The sequence below is a fragment of the Mustela putorius genome, unplaced genomic scaffold (assembly GCF_011764305.1).
Source record: "Mustela putorius furo isolate JIRA1106 unplaced genomic scaffold, ASM1176430v1.1 tig00537248_pilon_pilon_pilon, whole genome shotgun sequence".
In the NCBI taxonomy this organism is placed as follows: domain Eukaryota; kingdom Metazoa; phylum Chordata; class Mammalia; order Carnivora; family Mustelidae; genus Mustela; species Mustela putorius.
This window is the reverse complement of record NW_025422387.1, coordinates 6,826,301-6,843,129: the sequence shown is the minus strand read 5'-3', so window position 1 is coordinate 6,843,129 and position 16,829 is coordinate 6,826,301. Positions and strand designations below refer to the sequence as shown.

The window sequence follows — 16,829 nt, the reverse complement described above, 5'->3', positions numbered from 1 at the left end:
TTTCTACACCTGCCTATTTTGTCAGATTGTCAGTTGTAACCCATAATTAATTTGAACTAAGTATTGTATATATCATGGGTTGAGAAGGTGTTTGTGGTTTGAACTAAGAACCCAAACACCACTTAACGATGTTTCTATAGGAAAATTAGCGTAGAACCCACTTCTCCACTCGCCCTGTCTTAGTCAAGTTAGAGGCTGCATAGCCCTGGGGCTAGGACACACTAAAGAAGACTTAGCACACATTAGTCTTCCAGAGAGAAAGGATTAATAGTTGAGGAAATGATTGCTGACTTCAGGGAAATTACTGCTGCAGTTATGTGTATGGGTCAGACCATCATTTTAGGTGATCATACATTTTATTCTTCATTACTGCAACACATTAATTTTGTCCACCAGATTAACCTAGCCTACCTTTTGCTGTTAGACTTAAACTCTTTTGTTCAGAAATCACCCTGTTCCCAAGCCCAAGGTCCTCTTCACCTTTCCATGATCTAACCTAGGGATTGGCAGGCTTTTTTAGTGATGAGCCAGATGACTTGGGCTTTGCATGCCACATACAGTCTTTTTTGTGTATATATTAAACCCTGGGACATATACAAACAGAGCATTTGCTGACCCTTAATAAAACCCCATTTTATGTTTTTGGTCCTATTTTTCATCAGCTCTTCAAGCATGACCCATTTAAATCACTAAGGTCTCCTTTCTCATCACCTCTGCAGGTACCAGGCTCAGCCTTCATTCCCTTCTTGCTCTTTCCTCATTGTTCTGTGTTTCCATGTCCTTATATTTATCCTCATTCTCATCCTTAGATCCTTTAGATCTAGCCTAAGTCTTCCATTGAAACAAATTCTCATTTTTCTTTTTATTAACTCCTGTAGAACTTAGCTTGTCCCATATGTTAGTGTTTGAGAACATTTCCATATTTCTCTATAGTAGTTTGCTATGAAATACTAGAATAAAGATTGACATTTTCCCTCAAACTATTTTATGGAGAATGCCTAAAATTACTTTTCTTTTCACAGATCAGTGTTCCTTCTATTTGGCATCCTATTCCCTTCCCACAAATCTGAATTTTAAAATTGGAAGCTTGCGTTTCAGATCATCATGACTCATCTTCTTTATTTTACACAGGAGCAGGCACTTTAAATGACTTGTCCAAAGTCATACAACAATTCGTTTAGCACCCTAGCTCCTTTCTTTGTGACGTAAGGTCAGCTGTTTCATTTGTGCTTGGGTTTCTTCGTCTGTGAAATGGGGAGTATGAAATGAATTATGCATGTAAAGTGTTTAAATCAATGCCCGGTATGTAGTAAGTGCTCAGTAACTTTTAGCTGTTAATTAGCATTTTTGGAAATTGGTAGAAACTACGTGAGCAAGTTAAGGCTGGGAAGTGCTTATTGGTAGGTTTCGGGTAGTACTGGATGAGTGTATGCAGTTAAGCATTTTGTTGAGCTTGTATGTATACTGTTCATTAATTCAGTAAAAGTTTTTTTTTTTTTTTCTTTTAAAGATTTATTTGACACAGGGAGAGAGAGAGGCAGCAATAGGTAACACAAGGGGGGGGGGTAGAGGGAGGAGCAGGGAGCCCGATGCGATGCGGAGCTCCATCCCAGGACCCTGGGATCATACTTGAGCCAAAGGCAGATGCTTAAGGACTGAGCCACCCGGGCACCCCTTTTTGGTAAAAGTTTGAAGATGTGTCTGGGAGAATGATTCTTGAATCACTATACTGTATGCCTGAAACTAACTCTGTTAACTAACCGGAATCACATTAAAACCTTAAAAGATGGGGCGCCTGGGTGGCTCAGTGGGTTAAGCCGCTGCCTTCGGCTCAGGTCATGATCTCAGGGTCCTGGGATCGAGTTATGCATCGGGCTCTCTGCTCATCAGGGAGCCTGCTTCCTTCTCTCTCTCTCTCTGCCTGCCTCTCAGTGTACTTGTAATTTCTCTCTGTCAAATAAATAAATCTTTAAAAAAAAAAAACAAACCTTAAAAGATGAATGAAACATCTCTGCTTCCAGGTTTCTCAGTGTAGTAGGGAAGGCAGGCATTCAGATAGTGTAAGCTGGTAGCACTGAGGAGGGAGTGAGTGACTGCTGTGGGTGGGCGGTTAGGAAAAAAAACCTTGAAGAAAGCAGGAGGGTTGAGATGGATCTTGAGGAATGATGAGCACTTTTCAGTGAGGCCGTGGAAGAGAAGAGAAAGTTCCTGGCAAGGAAGTTTCTGCTAAAGCAGAAGATGCTATCAACATGGCATGTGTAGAAAGATGTGGTTCACAGTGTGGCAGAAGAAATGTAAGGGAGGCACTTACTGAAAGCGGGGGGCCAGATTTGGAAGTGCCTATAGTTAGAGAAGGAATGAAGTGAGTTTGGAAATAAATACCAATGAGAATTTTTTTAGTAGAAAATTTCAGCATATGTAAAAGTAGAAGAGTTTAATGAGCCCTGTTTAGCTACCACTCAGCTTTAGCAGTGATGGCTCTTTTTTTTTCACCTGTACTCCCCTCTTCCTCATTATCACTTGTTGTCTTTTGAAGGGGATTAAAGTTGTTTTGAGTCCCCAGGAAAGATTAATGACCAATGGGTAAAACCACTGGGACAGAGATTGAGTTTACCATATGGAAGCACTTCTGGTCAGAGGGGATGATGACTGCTTTGGAAGGTGGATAGGGCCTTGTGTGGAGGAAGTAAGCTCAGGGAGAGGACTGAAACTGTATGTCCAGTATGGTGGCTGTTATCCGCATATGGCTATTTAAATTTACAATTAAGTTAATTAAAATTAAAATTCAGTCCTCAGTCACACTAGCCATATTTCAATTCCTTACCCATCGTGTGTGCCCCTGGGCTATCATATTGGGCAGTACAGGTATAGAACTTTTTTTTTTTTTTTTTTAAGATTTTATATATTTATGAAAGAGGCAGTGAGAGAGGTAACACAAGCACAGGGGAGCTGGAGAGGGAGAAGCACTAAGCAGGGAGCCTGAATGGGGCTCAATCCCAGGACACTGGGATCATGATCTGAGTCAAAGGCAGACGCTTAACGACGGAGCCACCCAGACACACACACCCTTTTTAATCATTATAGAAAGTTCTGTTGGACAGCACTGACCTTGAGCCCTGAAACTCCTTTTTATCTGAGTCTTGTGGAACTTTTGGTATGTGTCTAGGTTGTATCTAATTGTGTATGGCTTCATGTTATGGTCAAGCCCCTTATCCCTTCCTCTAAGTAAAACTTCATTTGAAGAGATAACTTCTTTTTTTTTTTTTTTTTTTTTAAAGATTTTATTTATTTACTTGACAGAGAGAAATCACAAGTAGATGGAGAGGCAGGCAGAGAGAGAGAGGGAAGCAGGCTCCCTGCTGAGCAGAGAGCCCGATGCGGGCCTCGATCCCAGGACCCTGAGATCATGACCTGAGCCGAAGGCAGCGGTTTAACCCACTGAGCCACCCAGGCGCCCGAGATAACTTCTTTTTAAAGATTTTATTTATTTGAGAGAGAGAACAGGCACGTGAGCAGTGGAGGGAGAGGAGGAAGCAGGGAGCCCAATGTGGGGCTTGATGTGGGGCTTGATCCAAGGACCCTGGGATCATGACCTGAGCTGAAGGTAGACACTTAACCTGCTGAGCCACCCAGGTGCCCTAAAGAGATATATTTTTACAGCTTTAGTTTGTTCTGTAATATGAGGAAAATAATTGTATTAAGCCAACAATTAAGCATTCATTTAACGTACCAGGCGTTATTCATAAGCTAGGCTGTCCATATGAATATCTTTTAATTTTTTATAACCTTATTGCAGATACTGGTTTTTGGTTTTGTTCTTTTTCAGAAGGTACTGTATTTATCACCATTTTACAGATCGTAGATTGAGACACAAACAGCTGAAGTTACGAGGTTAAGGTCACAGAGCTAGAAGTGATAGTAGGGTCAGATTTTTTTTTTTTTTTAAAGATTTTATTTATTTATTTGACAGACAGAGATCACAAGTAGGCAGAGAGGCAGGCAGAGAGAGGAGGAAGCAGGCTCCCCACTGAGCAGAGAGCCCGATGTGGGGCTCGATCCCAGGACCCTGGGATCATGACCTGAGCCGAAGGCAGAGGCTTTAACCCACTGAGCCACCCAGGCGCCCCAGTAGGGTCAGATTTTTAATCCCAGCTGTTCGCATAGAAGTTGTATTAGTTCTTATGGGGATGGTAGTTTTTTTTTGAACTGTTGATTCTAGATGATTATGTAACTGGATTAATCTGACAGTTGTTTTGTGTGAATTTAGAGTTGCCACTTCACATTAGTTTGCTAAATAGAAAAAAAAACCTAGTTTTACTCATCTTTTCAGTGAGGAAATAGTTGTTCAGTAAGTACTAGTTACAGAATTTCCCTTTCTAATAAAAAAACTGAAACGGGAGGAACAAAATGACTCACCTAAGTGAGTTAACTGTAAGAGCTGGAGTTAGATTTCCAGGTTTTAGTTGTCCTTTCTCTTGACAACTGTAGTTACTCTGTACTATAAAAAGAAATTGAACTAGTTGATACTTGTCATAATTCACATAAACTGTTCTGTATACTTAATTTAATTAACAATTTAGAGTACTTACTGTGTACCAGGCTCTGTTTAGCTGTGGGCACACAGTGGTGAAGGAGACAAAAGTATTTGTCCCTATGGAGTTTATATTCTGGGAATGGGAGGTAGACAAAGAAATTAAATAGATGAACACATAATAGAATTTCAGATATTAAGTTCTATGATGCACTAAAGATTAGTTACTAATAAGTACTAAAACGGTGTTATACTGTTGGGGGAGCTACTTTTGATAAGATGGTCAGGGCAGGCCTTTCTGAGGAGGGGACATTTAAATTGAGGTCTAAATAACAAGCAGGTGGTCATGTGAAAACCTGAGGAGAAAGAAGAGCATTATTACAGCTTCTACTGGAAAGGGGTTGGAGGTATGTAGTATTATTTCTAAGTGTGTCAGAGAATATTAGTTACATCCAGACAACAGTTTCTCGTTCTAGAAATCTGGGTCAGTGAAATATTTTGATTGCATTTACTCAGGCCTGTTGAAATAGTTGTAGAAACTAGCAAATGACATGTATAGCTACAGTGTTGAAAGATGGTAATGAAGGAGCAGAATGGTAAAAAGTGAAGAAATAAAAAGTTCCTTAATTACATTGTAGATGGCAGTTCCAATGGAGATTGTGTATTTCCTGGACCCCCAGAATTTTGAAATGATAAGGGAAGGAATTTTATTCGTAGCTAGATTTTTAAATGTGTTTCAGTTACCAGGAGTGTTCTTGGGGGTCATCTGGCTGGCCCAGTCAGAGTATGCAACTCTTGATCTCAGGGTCATGTGTTCGAGCCCCATGTTGAGCCTACTTTAAAAAAAAAAAAAAAGAAGGAGTGCTCTTGGGTTGTTTTTATGTTTTTATTTATTCAAGTGGTGAAGGAAACAGATAAAATATGCATATGAAAAGACACATTCTAAACTTTCTGTCCTAGACATAACCTCTGAAGTGTAAGCTGCCTGAAGACAAGGCTGTATTCATCTTGCTGTTTCAATAAATATTTGTCAAATATAAAGTTAAAAAACAAACTAGTTTTTGAGTGTTTCCTGTGTGCCAGACTTTATTTTACACCTTTAATGAAGTTTAATTGACATAAAATAAGCTTATAACTCTGGTCCAAATGAGAGTGTGTATGTGTACACATATGTTTATGTATGTACATTTTGAGAATTATTTGATCCTCAACAACCCTTTTTTTTTTTTTTTAAAGATTTATTTGAGAGAGAGAGAGTACATGTGAATGGGGGGGGAGGGGGGTAGAGGGAAAGAGAGAAATTTGTTTTTTTTAAAGGATTGATTTTATTTGACAGAGAACAAGTGTAAGCAGGGGGACAGACAGAGGGGGAGAGAGAAGCAGGCTCCCTAGCAAGCATGGAACCTGATGCAGGGCTTCATCCTCTCACCCTGAGATACGACCTGAGCTGATGCCAAGAGTCGGATGCTCAACCAGCCGAGCTACCTAGGCACCCCCAACCTTATGACTTTTCTTATTAGCGTTTTACAGATAAGAAAATTGGGGACCAGAGTGGTTAAATAACCATTCTGGGGTTCCTGTAAGTGGCTGGCCTAGGATTTGAAACTGAACTGTCTAAAAGGCAGTAGAGTAGAATTTTGGGTGTTGATATGGTTGCCCTCTGTTTTTAAGGAGTGCACTCTGGAGTCCTGTGCTTTTGGTTTCCTGTGTTAGGGGATATCTGAGATCTCTTCCATAATTTATTCATAGTCCTTCATATTTCTGGTTTTTCTTTTTCATGTTTTTGGTTTTGGAGTTTTTTGGCTATTGTTTTATCGATGTCTTTTGCAGCAAAAAATTATTTATTTATTTTTTCAATAAGTAAGCTCTATGCCCAGTGTGGGGCTTGAACTCTTGAGATCAAGAGTTGCATGCTCTACTGACTGAGCCAGCCAGGCACCCCACATTTCTGATTTTGATCGAGTTCCATGTAAAATATATATCCATGGTTTGTGCTTTTAGAGTCTTATCTAAGAATCCATTGCTAAGGGCACCTGGGTGGCTCAGTTGGTTACTCACTGCCTTCAGCTCAGGTCATAATCCCAGGGTCTTGCGAGCCCCACGTAAGGCCAGGGGAGCTTCTTCCCCTGTCTCTGCTCAGGTGCGTATTTAGGCTGTCCCCTTCAAATAAATACATTAAAAAAAAAAAAATACCAACCAAACAAAAAGAATCCATTTCCAAATCCAAGGTCTTGAAGATTTAACCCTATTTTTTTTTTTCTCCTAAGAGTTTTTATAGTCTTTACATTTAGGTATTTGATCTGTTTTGAATTTTTATATGTGGTATGAGGTAGAGGTCCAACTACTTCTTTTGCATATGGATAGGTAATTATGCCAGCGCTGTTTGTTGAAAAGATTATTATTTCCCCAATAAGTTGTTTTGGCTCTTCCTAAAAGTCATTGATCATAACTATAAGAATTTTGGGGGGGGGTGGTGCTTGGGTGGCTCACTTGTAAAGCATCTGCCTTCGACTCAGGTCATGATCCCAGGGTCCTGGGATCAAGCCCCACATCCGGCTCCCTGCTTGGTGGGAAGCCTGCTTCTCCCTGTCCCACTCCCCTTGCTTGTGTTCCTCTCTCACTGTCTCTCTCTATCAAATAAATAAAATCTTTAAAAAAAATTTTTTTTTTTCTTTTTGGACTTTGCTGTTTCATAGCTCTTTTATTTGTCCTTATGTCGACATCATATTATCTTGGTTAATGTAGTTCCCATATTATTTTAAAGCAATATTTCAGTAGATATCTCTCTAAGAGAATGAAAGTTTTAAAAACAACACATGTATGGGCACATGGGTGGCTCAGTCGCTAAGTGGCTGCCTTTGCCTCAGGTCTTAATGCCCAGATTCTGGGATCAAGCCCCGTGTTGGGCTCCCTGCTCAGATGAGATGCCTCTCCCTCTCCCACTCCCCCTGCCTGTGCTCCCTCTCTTGCTATGTCTGTCACGGTCAAATAAATAAAATCTTTAAAAACAGAACAACACATGTAGTGACACCTGGCTGGCTTACTCAGTAGAGCCTGTGACTCTTGACCTCAGGGTCATGAGTTCAAGCCCCTTGAACATTGAGGGTAGAGATTACTTAAAAACATCACAGGTAAAAAATTAAAATTCTCAAGTATTATTTAATGTCTGGTCAGTTCAAATTTTCCCAATAGTGTGTCTCTTAAAAAGTAAATCAGCTTTACTACTGAAGTATAATTATATAATTATATATAATTATATACAGTAAAATTCACTAAATTTATGTTTGCAATATAATCAGTTTTTTAAAAGTTTTTTTTTATTCATTTGAGAGAGAGCACAAGCAGGGGGAGAGGCAGAGAGAGAGGGAGAAGCAGACTCCCCACTGAGCTGGGAGCCCCACATGGGGCTCCAACCCAGGATCCTGGGATCATGACCCAAGCCGAGGGCAGACACTTTACCATCTGAGCTACCAGGTATTCCAGTATGAGTGTTTAACATCAGATTAATTTTGTTACAAAATTCAACCTTTTTTTAGGTATATGTGTTAGGAGTTTCTTTTTTCTTTGGATCTGCCTTTAGTTTGGGGAGTGGCAGGGTTTTGAGGTATAGTTTATATGCAGTAAACTCATCCTGTTCAGTGTAAAGTTCTTTGAGTTTTAACAAATGTGTATAGTCATGCAATCACTATCACAATTGAGATACCACCGTTGGGCGCCTGGGTGGCTCAGTGGGTTGAGCCTCTGCCTTCAGCTCGGGTCATGATCTCAGGGGCTTGGGATCGAATCCCAAGTCAGGCTCTCTGCTTGGTGGGGAGCCTGCTTCCTCCTCACCCTGCCTGCCTCTCTGCCTACTTGTGATCTCTCTGTCAAATAAATAGATAAAATCTTAAAAAAAAAAAAAGATAACACCCCTTAAAGTTCCCACTGTACTTTTATAATAAATATCCTTTCTTCTCCCTTAGCCCAGGGTAGTCATTGATCTGATTCTGTATCTATAGATTTGCCTTTCCAGAATGTCATATAAATGGGATCATTTGTGTCTAGTTTCTTTCCTTTAGCACAGTGCTTTTGAAATTCATCCAAGTTGTGTGTAGCGTGTATCAGTAATTTGTAACTTTATTACTGAGCAGTATTCCTCTATTAAGGATGTACTATCACAGTATGTTTATTTATTCATCAGGTAATAGACATTTGAACTGTTTCCAGCATTTGGCTATGTGAATAAACCAGCTCTGAACATTCACATTCATTTGGTCTTGAATAATTGCCTGGGAGTGGGATTGCTAGGTTGTATTAGTATGTTTAACTTTATTTAAGTATTTTTATTTATTTTTTTAAAGATTACTTATTTATTTATTTGACAGAGGGACAGACAGCAAAAGAGGGAACACAAACAGGGGGAGTGGTAGGGGAGAGGCAGGCTTCCCGCCAAGCAGGGAGCCCGATGCGATGATGCAGGTTCATCTCAGGACCCTGAGATCATGACCTGAGCTGACGGCAGATGCTTAATGACCGAGTCACCCAGGAGCCCCTAAAGTAGTTTTATTTATTTATTTGTTTGTTTGTTTATTAAAGATTTAATTATTTATTTGACAGAGAGAGAGAGATCACAAGTAGGCAGAGAGGTTGGCAGAGAGAAAGGGGGAAGCAGGCTCCCTGCTGAGCAGAGAGCCTGATGGGGGGCTCAGTCCCAGGACCCTGAGACCATGACCTGAGCCAAAGGTAGAGGCTTAACCCCCTGAGCCACCTGGGCGCCCCATTTTTATTTATTTTTTGAGAGAGTGAGAAAACGAACTGACAGGGAGGGGAAGAGAGAGAAGCAGACTCCCCAGTGAGCCAGGACCCTTGGATCGTGACCTGGGCCAAAGGCAGATGCTTCACCAACTGAGCCACCCAGGCATCCTAGTATGTTTAACTTTATAAGAAAATGTCAGATTCTTTTCCAGGAAAAGAAATCTGCATTTCCTTTTCCAGCAGTGGTGTGTGAGAGTTTCAGTTGGTTGGCATCCTTCCTCGTGGTTAGTATTATCAGGCTTTGATTTTATGAAGTCTTACTTGGTTAAACAACTGTGTAAGTCTTCTGCCCACTTATGGGCTATTTATCTTCTCTTACTAAGTTGTAGGAGTTCTTTGTATATTCTTGGTGTAAATCTATTATTAGACATTTTGCAAGTATTTCCTTGTTTGGATTGACTTGATTTTCTTAACAGTCTTTCAAAGGACAGAATACTAAAAACTTTGATGAAGTCTCATTTGTTAGTTTTTGCTTTTATGGTTTGCATTTTTTGTCCTGTCTGAAGTTTTCATCTAACCAAAGGTTATAAAGATTCCCCCCCTATTTTCTTTTAAAAGTTTCATTTAACCCTTTTATGATTAGGTCACTGGTCTGTTTGGAGTTAGCTTTGCTAAGCTCTTATTTCTTGTAGTTTTTTTGAAGATTCTCTTAGGATTTTCTGCATAAATGATCATGCTGTCTTTATTACTAAAGACATTTTCCTTTTTTCTGTCCAATCATGGAGCCTTTTCTTCCTTCCTTCCTTAAGGTTTTATTTTTTTTTTTTTTGACAGAAAAAGGGAGAGAGGGAACACAAGCAGGGGGAGTAGGAGAGGGAGAACAGGCTTCTCGAAGAGCAGGGATCATGACCTGAGGCAAAGGCAATTGCTTAAGGACTGAGCCACACAGGCAACCCTTATTTCTTTTTCTTACCTTGATATAGCCCAGGCTAGAACCTCCAGTTCAGATGTCTCATCAAATTTTTTTTTTTTTTTTTTAATAATTCTAGTCAAGATTCTTAGGAGATTCGGGGCACCTTGGGTGGCTCAGTGGGTTAAAGCCTCTGCCTTCGGCTCAGGTCATGATCCCAGGGTCCTGGGATAGAGCACTGCTTCTGGCTTCATGCTCAGTGGGGAGCCTGCTTCCTCCTCTCTCTCTGCCTGCCTCTCTGCCTACCTCTCTATTTGTGATCTCTTTCAAATAAAATCTTAAAAAAAAAAAAAAGATTCTTATGAGATTCACAAGGTGATATGTCAAGTTTGTCGTATAATCTACCATTTACTGTTTCATCAGTTTGTGCTACGTGCTTTTGATTCAGCAATTGATACAAAGTCCCTGGCTTCGTGAAACTTGCTTGTATTGACATCAGATGTTAGTAAAATATGTTGATTTTTTTCAAAATTTGGATCATCCTCAATTCCATTGTGAAGCTTAAAGATAAGAACAAGAGCACTTTGACATTTTTTCAATTATGTTTGCATTAAACTTCCATGATAAAAGTATTTAATAAGGTATCAGATTTGTTTTAGAAGTAGTGGTATAAAATAGCAGTAAACTTTTATTTTTATTTATTTATTTTTTTAATAAAGGTTTTTTTTTTAATTTGTTTGACAGATAGAGATCATAAGTAGGCAGAGAGGCAGAGAGGCAGAGAGAGAGAGAGAGAGGAGGAAGCAGGCTCCCTGCTGAGCAGAGAGCCCCATGTGGGGTTCGATCCCAGGACCCTGGGCCCATGACCTGAGCTGAAGGCAGAGGCTTTAACCCACTGAGCCACCCAGGCGCCCAAACTTTTATTTTTTAAATTGCAGTTGTTGACATCGCAGCCACTTTTTCAGTGCAGAGGTCAGCAGATTTTTCTTGAAATGACGCAGAGAGGTAGTAGTTTAGGTGTTATAAGCCACACAACTTCTCTGTCGCATATTCTGTGCTTCTTGGCTTGTCCCTTCCCTCCTCCCTCCCTCCCCATCTTCCTCACTCCCTGAAAGCATCCCGGGCTCAGAATCTCAACAAAATCAGGTTGTGGGCTATATTTTGCTGACTGTTGATTTGTGTGGTGATTACTTTGAAATATTTCTCCATCTTTTTCTTTCTTTTTGGCTGGGCTCATTAATTCATTATTTATTAATTATATGTCATATGTGAGCTATGGTTCTTCTGTGCTGATTTTGGTAGATGTTACTAAGATGTGTAAGATACTGTCTGCCAGGCTTGGTTTAGGTTTTATTTCATCCAGGAGCTTTTGGTCAAGGACATGAATGCATGTTCAAATCCAGGAGTTTTGGGGGCACAAAAAGTGCCTTTGGGGCTACCTCCATTTCTGGTACCTCTTCTGATTTTCACAAAAGCACTGGCTGCTGATCACACTCTTTTCTCTAGTGTGGGGTTTGACTCCCTGGAGGAGGCATCATTTTCTGATTTGGTCAGTTGATGGCCCTGAGTAGTCGGCATATGATAGGTCACCAGTAACTATAATACAAATCTGGTTATGTCAGAGTCCAGTCTGGAGAGTTGAAGAGAGCACTGTGTGTTTGATTCAGAATGGTGTAGTCCAAGGAAGGCTTCGTGAAAAGGTGGCGTTTGAATTTTAAGGCTGTGTAGAATTGAGGTTTTTTTTTTGTTTAATTTAAGAAATTAAAGACGTCCTGGACATAAAGTAGATAGAAGTTAATAAATCACAGTTCTTTTTTGTTTTGTTTTAAGATTTTATTCATTTGAGAGAGAGCAGCAAATGAGAGAGAAAGCACAAACGGGGTGGGGGGTGCAGAGGCAGAGGGAGAAGCAGACTGCCCACGCAGCAAGGAGCCCAATGTAGGGCTAGATCCCAAGACCCCGGGATCATGACCTGAACTGCAGTCAGACATTGAACTGATTGAGCCATCTAATCATCCCCAGAACCCTGCTTTCGGTTATTTTGGGTATATATTCTGATGTGGTAATTGCTGGATCATATGGTAATTCTGTTGAATTTTTTGAGGAACTGCCATCCTATCTTCCATAGTAGCTATACCATTTTACATTCTCACAGGTAGTGCAGAAGGGTTTTGCCAGTTTTTTGCCAACACCTGTGATTTTTTGTCTTTTTGATAATAGCTACAGTAGTGGGAGTAAAATGGTAGCTCATTGTGGTTTTGATTTGCATTTTTCCTGGTGACTAGTGATGTTGAGCATCTTTTCACATGCTAATTTTATGACTTCTTTCGAGGAGTGCTATTCAGGTCTTTGGCCCATTTTTTGAACTAGGTTGTAGTACTTTTCTTACCAGGTTATAGTTTATGTATTCTGGAATGAACCCTTTATCATATCAGATACGTGGAATGCACATATCTTCTCTCATTCTGAAAAGTATTGTCTTTTCATTCTGATAACTGTGACAATCCTTTGCACAAAAGCTTTTAATTTTGATGAAGACCTTTTTACTGTTATTTTTTTTATGTTGTCTATTCACTTTGGTGTCATAGTTGAGAAATCATTGCCAAATTCAGAGTCATGAAGACTTGTCCCCTCTTTTTTCTTCAAGAGTTTCGTAGTTTTAACTCTTAAGTTTGCATCTTTGACCCATCATTCTAAGTTAGTTTTTGTGTATGTTATAAGGTGTAAGGGTTTAGCATATTTGTGAGGGCTTATTTCTGGACTCTCTCTTCCATTGGATTTTATGTCTGTCCTTATGCCAGTATCACACTATTTTGATCACTAGTTTTGTAGTAAGTTTTGAAATTGAGAAGCCACACTTTGCTTTTGATTTACGTGTATCCTTAAATTTATAATTTTCTCTCCCTCTGCACTGTTTTTCTTTTTTTTTCTTTTTTTGTTCTTCTCCTGTTTATTTATTGAGGATGCTGTAGTTTTTCCGGCGAGATAAACACAACACCAGGCAAAGTGGGTGCAAGGCAAGATTTATTAAAAACACTCTCTGGCGAAGTTTCAGGGCTCAGGAGAAGGGGAGCCGGGCAAGTTGCACCGGGAGGAGGTGGGCACCCTCGGGCGAGGTTCCTCGACTCTGGAAAGCAGAGTGGTGGAAGTCGCTCCCAAGGCAGGGAGGAGGGGGCTTTTAAGGGGTTTTGGGGAAAGCTCAGGGGTCTTTTGGCAAGTTTCCCTTATTCAGATATCCCGCCTGCTCGTCGGGATCCCATTGGTCCACAGGAGCCCAGGGCGGGGTGGGGGGGGTCTCAGATTCCTGCGTGGGCCTTTGTTCTCCTGTCCGAGCTCAGGTCTTGTGGTGGGAACTTTTCGCCATCTTTAGTAGCCCTTCCTGCCAGCCCAACAGAAACTCAGGTCTTGTGGTGGGAACTTTTCGCCATCTTTAGTAGCCCTTCCTGCCAGCCCAACAGAAACTGTTACTTGTTATGTCATATTTACTACAGTCTTGGTTTAACTGATCATAAACTCATGGTAGCAGTTAACATATTCTCCCACACCATGTTTCCTGTAAACTAATAGATCTTGATTAAATCTGGACTCTGATTGCATCATATCAGAAGGTACTTTTTTTCTTTTTTTTTTTAAACTTAAGGAAATTGTAAAAAGCAGGCAGAATGATATATTGAACCCCTACACACCTGGCACCTAGTATTAATGGTTAGCCACTCATGCCAGTCTTACTTCAGTATAATCCCTGCTATTTCCTCCCTCTGTGTTATCTTGAAGCAATACAAACTGTTATTTTAAAAATTTCTTTATATAAATTTGGCATCTTGAATGACACCTTAAATTCATACTCAGTAACAATCCTGAATATGGTTATTTTGTTAAATCTGATCCACCTAATCATAAGTATATTTAGGAGTAGAGTATGATCTTGGCTTTTTTTCCCCCTTTTAAGATTTTATTTGAGAGAGAGAACACCCAAGTAGAGGGAGTGGGAGAGGGAGAAGCAGGCTCCCTGCCTGCTGGGCCTGATCCCAGGATCATGACTTGAGCTGAAGGCAGACACTTAATTGATTGGCTTCTTTGAAATTCTGTTTTTGTTTCTATAAGAAACATTAAGATGCTTTATTCCAAAATGTTAAAGAAGAAAATGAAAAGTGAAGCATAATCTAAGTGGATCCTAAAAGGGGGGGGGGAGAATAAATTTGGATTTGTAGCACAAGCTTCAGAAGATGCTATTATGGTATGCTAACATTCCCCTTGGTTATTTGATTTCCTGGTTTGGTCAGTGGAAATCTGTTTCTACACTCTGTACCTCTTTATACTGCTGTGGGTCTTCTGTTATTTTCTTTGTTGCATGATTTGTTCTAATTAGTAAACTGGATTGTCAAAACAGTTCTTTGTTAGTCAAAGATGTAATTATATAATCAATAAAAAATAGTGTGATTTCTATAGAGGGTCTGTAAATTCTTTTAAATAGCTTTATGGGGATGTCACATGAATTTAAAGGTACTTAATTGGGGGGCGCCTGGGTGGCTCAGTGGGTTAAGGCGCTGCCTTCAGCTCAGGTCATGATCTCGGGGTCCTGGGATTGAGTCCCACATTCGGCTCTCTGCTCAGCAGGGAGCCTGCTTCCCTCTCTCTCTCTGCCTGCCTCTCTGCCTACTTGTGATCTCTCTTTGTCAAATAAATAAATAAAATCTTTAAAAAAAAAAAAGGTACTTAATTGGTGGCATTTCTTTAAGTCTTAACCGTTGCATCTCAGCAACCACCAAGATAAGATAACCCACACAGGATTTTTAGCTATTTGGTAGCCTTTGGTTTTAGACTACCGATAATTAGAAAAACCCAGTAAATTCAAATGATGTTTTAAAAAAATAAAAAATTTGGTTAGGTTTAATTGTGAAATTAGTTTATTCCTTGTAATGCAATTTCAGAGAGGCGGAATATAACCTAGAAATGAAAAGCCTAGACTTTGGTCACCTGGTTAAAATACCAGTTCTACTGCTCATTAGCCAGATGGTTTTGGTCAAGATAGTTAACTAAGGTCCAGTTTCTTCACCTGTAAAGTTGGGGTGAGAGTTTGACATAGTGCTTACCATAGTATATGGTTTGTAGTATTATAAGTGGTATTATTAGTCCTATTCCATGGACTACAGGAATTTTTCTGTGCTTTGTGTGAGGCAAAGAGTTACAGAATCAGAATGTTAGAAATGGAAGGACTTTCAGAGGTGCTTTGGTCTAAGATGTTATTTTCTAGTTGAGAGAGGGTTACTGAGTTGGAAAGCAAACCAGCCCTGTCCTTGGCATTCTAAGATCAGTGCCATTTTACTGGGAATTGGCACATTCATACTATTAGACTGTTTAGACCTGAATTGTGCTTCTCTTTGAATCTGTGACTTAATTGAGTATCTTGATTATTTTGTTAAAATAAGATTCTAGGGTTTCCTGGCTGGCTCAGTCAGTTGAGCATCTGCCTTCGGCTCAGGTCATGATTTCAGGGTCATGAGATTGAGCCCTTTGTCCAGCTCCACGGGGAGTGTGGAGCCCACTTAAGATTCTCTCCCTCTACCCCTCCCTAATCAAACTTTCTCTGTCTCTCTTACAAGAGAGAGAGAGAGAGTCTAGCTCTATTATTCCAGTTTTATTATTATTCCTTTATTCTGTTATTTATGAGGAATATAGCATTTTATGTTAATGTTTTTATCATTTCATAAGGGGCCTAATCTTTTCCAGTGGAATAAGCCTCAGCTTGTATTATGCTCTATAACTAAATTCACTTGAGTCCACCTTACTGGAAATAACTTGACAGCTGACTGGTATACTGCATTGTTTCAGAGGTAGGGGATTGGCAGAGAAAGGTACTTGTTACATAGATCCTGATGGAGGTACTTAGAAGTGAAAGTGCTTTGAATGATTTAACTTATTTTCGGATGTTTTTCTGCAGTTGTAAACATGGTGCCTATTTTTAGAGGCAAGAGAAAAACACAGGAGGTGACTTTGATGTCAGTCAATAATATGTCAGTTAAATCAGGAGTGGAATTTATATTTTATTCCTAAGTAGCTTTCTGTAACAGAACAGTAGGTTACTATGGGACTAAAGATTATTACGTTTGGTATTGGTTATTTTTGCAGTAGGCTGTTTTTATTTTTACTTCATTTATTTTATTTTGATCATGTTCACATTCTTCCTCCTTTTTCCCTCCCATGATACACACCTGTTCTGGGTCTCTGAGCCAGTGATGCCATAGGGAACCATTCTTAGGTCGCCTTTATACTTGGTATTAGATGAGCCTTCCGCACAGGTTGCTTGTGCTATATTTGAATGGAATTATAAGATGATTAAATTTGAAAATATTTGAATTTGAAAATATTTATGAAACTTAAATTTGAAAAAAATTTTTAAGCTTGTTTCTCCTGTTGAACTTAATAAACGTTTTATTTTTTCAGAGGTCGAAACAGCAAAGGACTGCCTCAATCCACGGTGAGTAATTTTAATGTCACTTGTTTGGAAGAATTGGTAACTAAAATGTTATTTCTGCACCATAGACGAAAGCCAAGATGAAAAGAAATCTTGGGTTTTATACCTCATACAACTTTTGTACCTCAGTACTGTTTGGTATAAAATTATTAGCTATATGTGTTTTTGGACATGATTCT

At 39.7% G+C, this 16,829-nt stretch overlaps 1 protein-coding gene across 7 annotated transcripts in view; it reads left to right on the top strand.

Annotated features, from left to right (window-relative positions):
• The window catches only part of ATXN2 (ataxin 2), a 115,555-nt gene that overhangs the window by 19,760 nt on the left and 78,966 nt on the right, over window positions 1-16,829 (top strand). For all 7 annotated transcript variants that reach the window (XM_045073560.1, XM_045073559.1, XM_045073555.1 and 4 more), the window contains exon 2: window positions 16,620-16,653. In XM_045073560.1, the coding sequence (XP_044929495.1) occupies window positions 16,620-16,653 (34 nt within the window). The remainder of the gene's footprint in view (window positions 1-16,619; window positions 16,654-16,829) is intronic.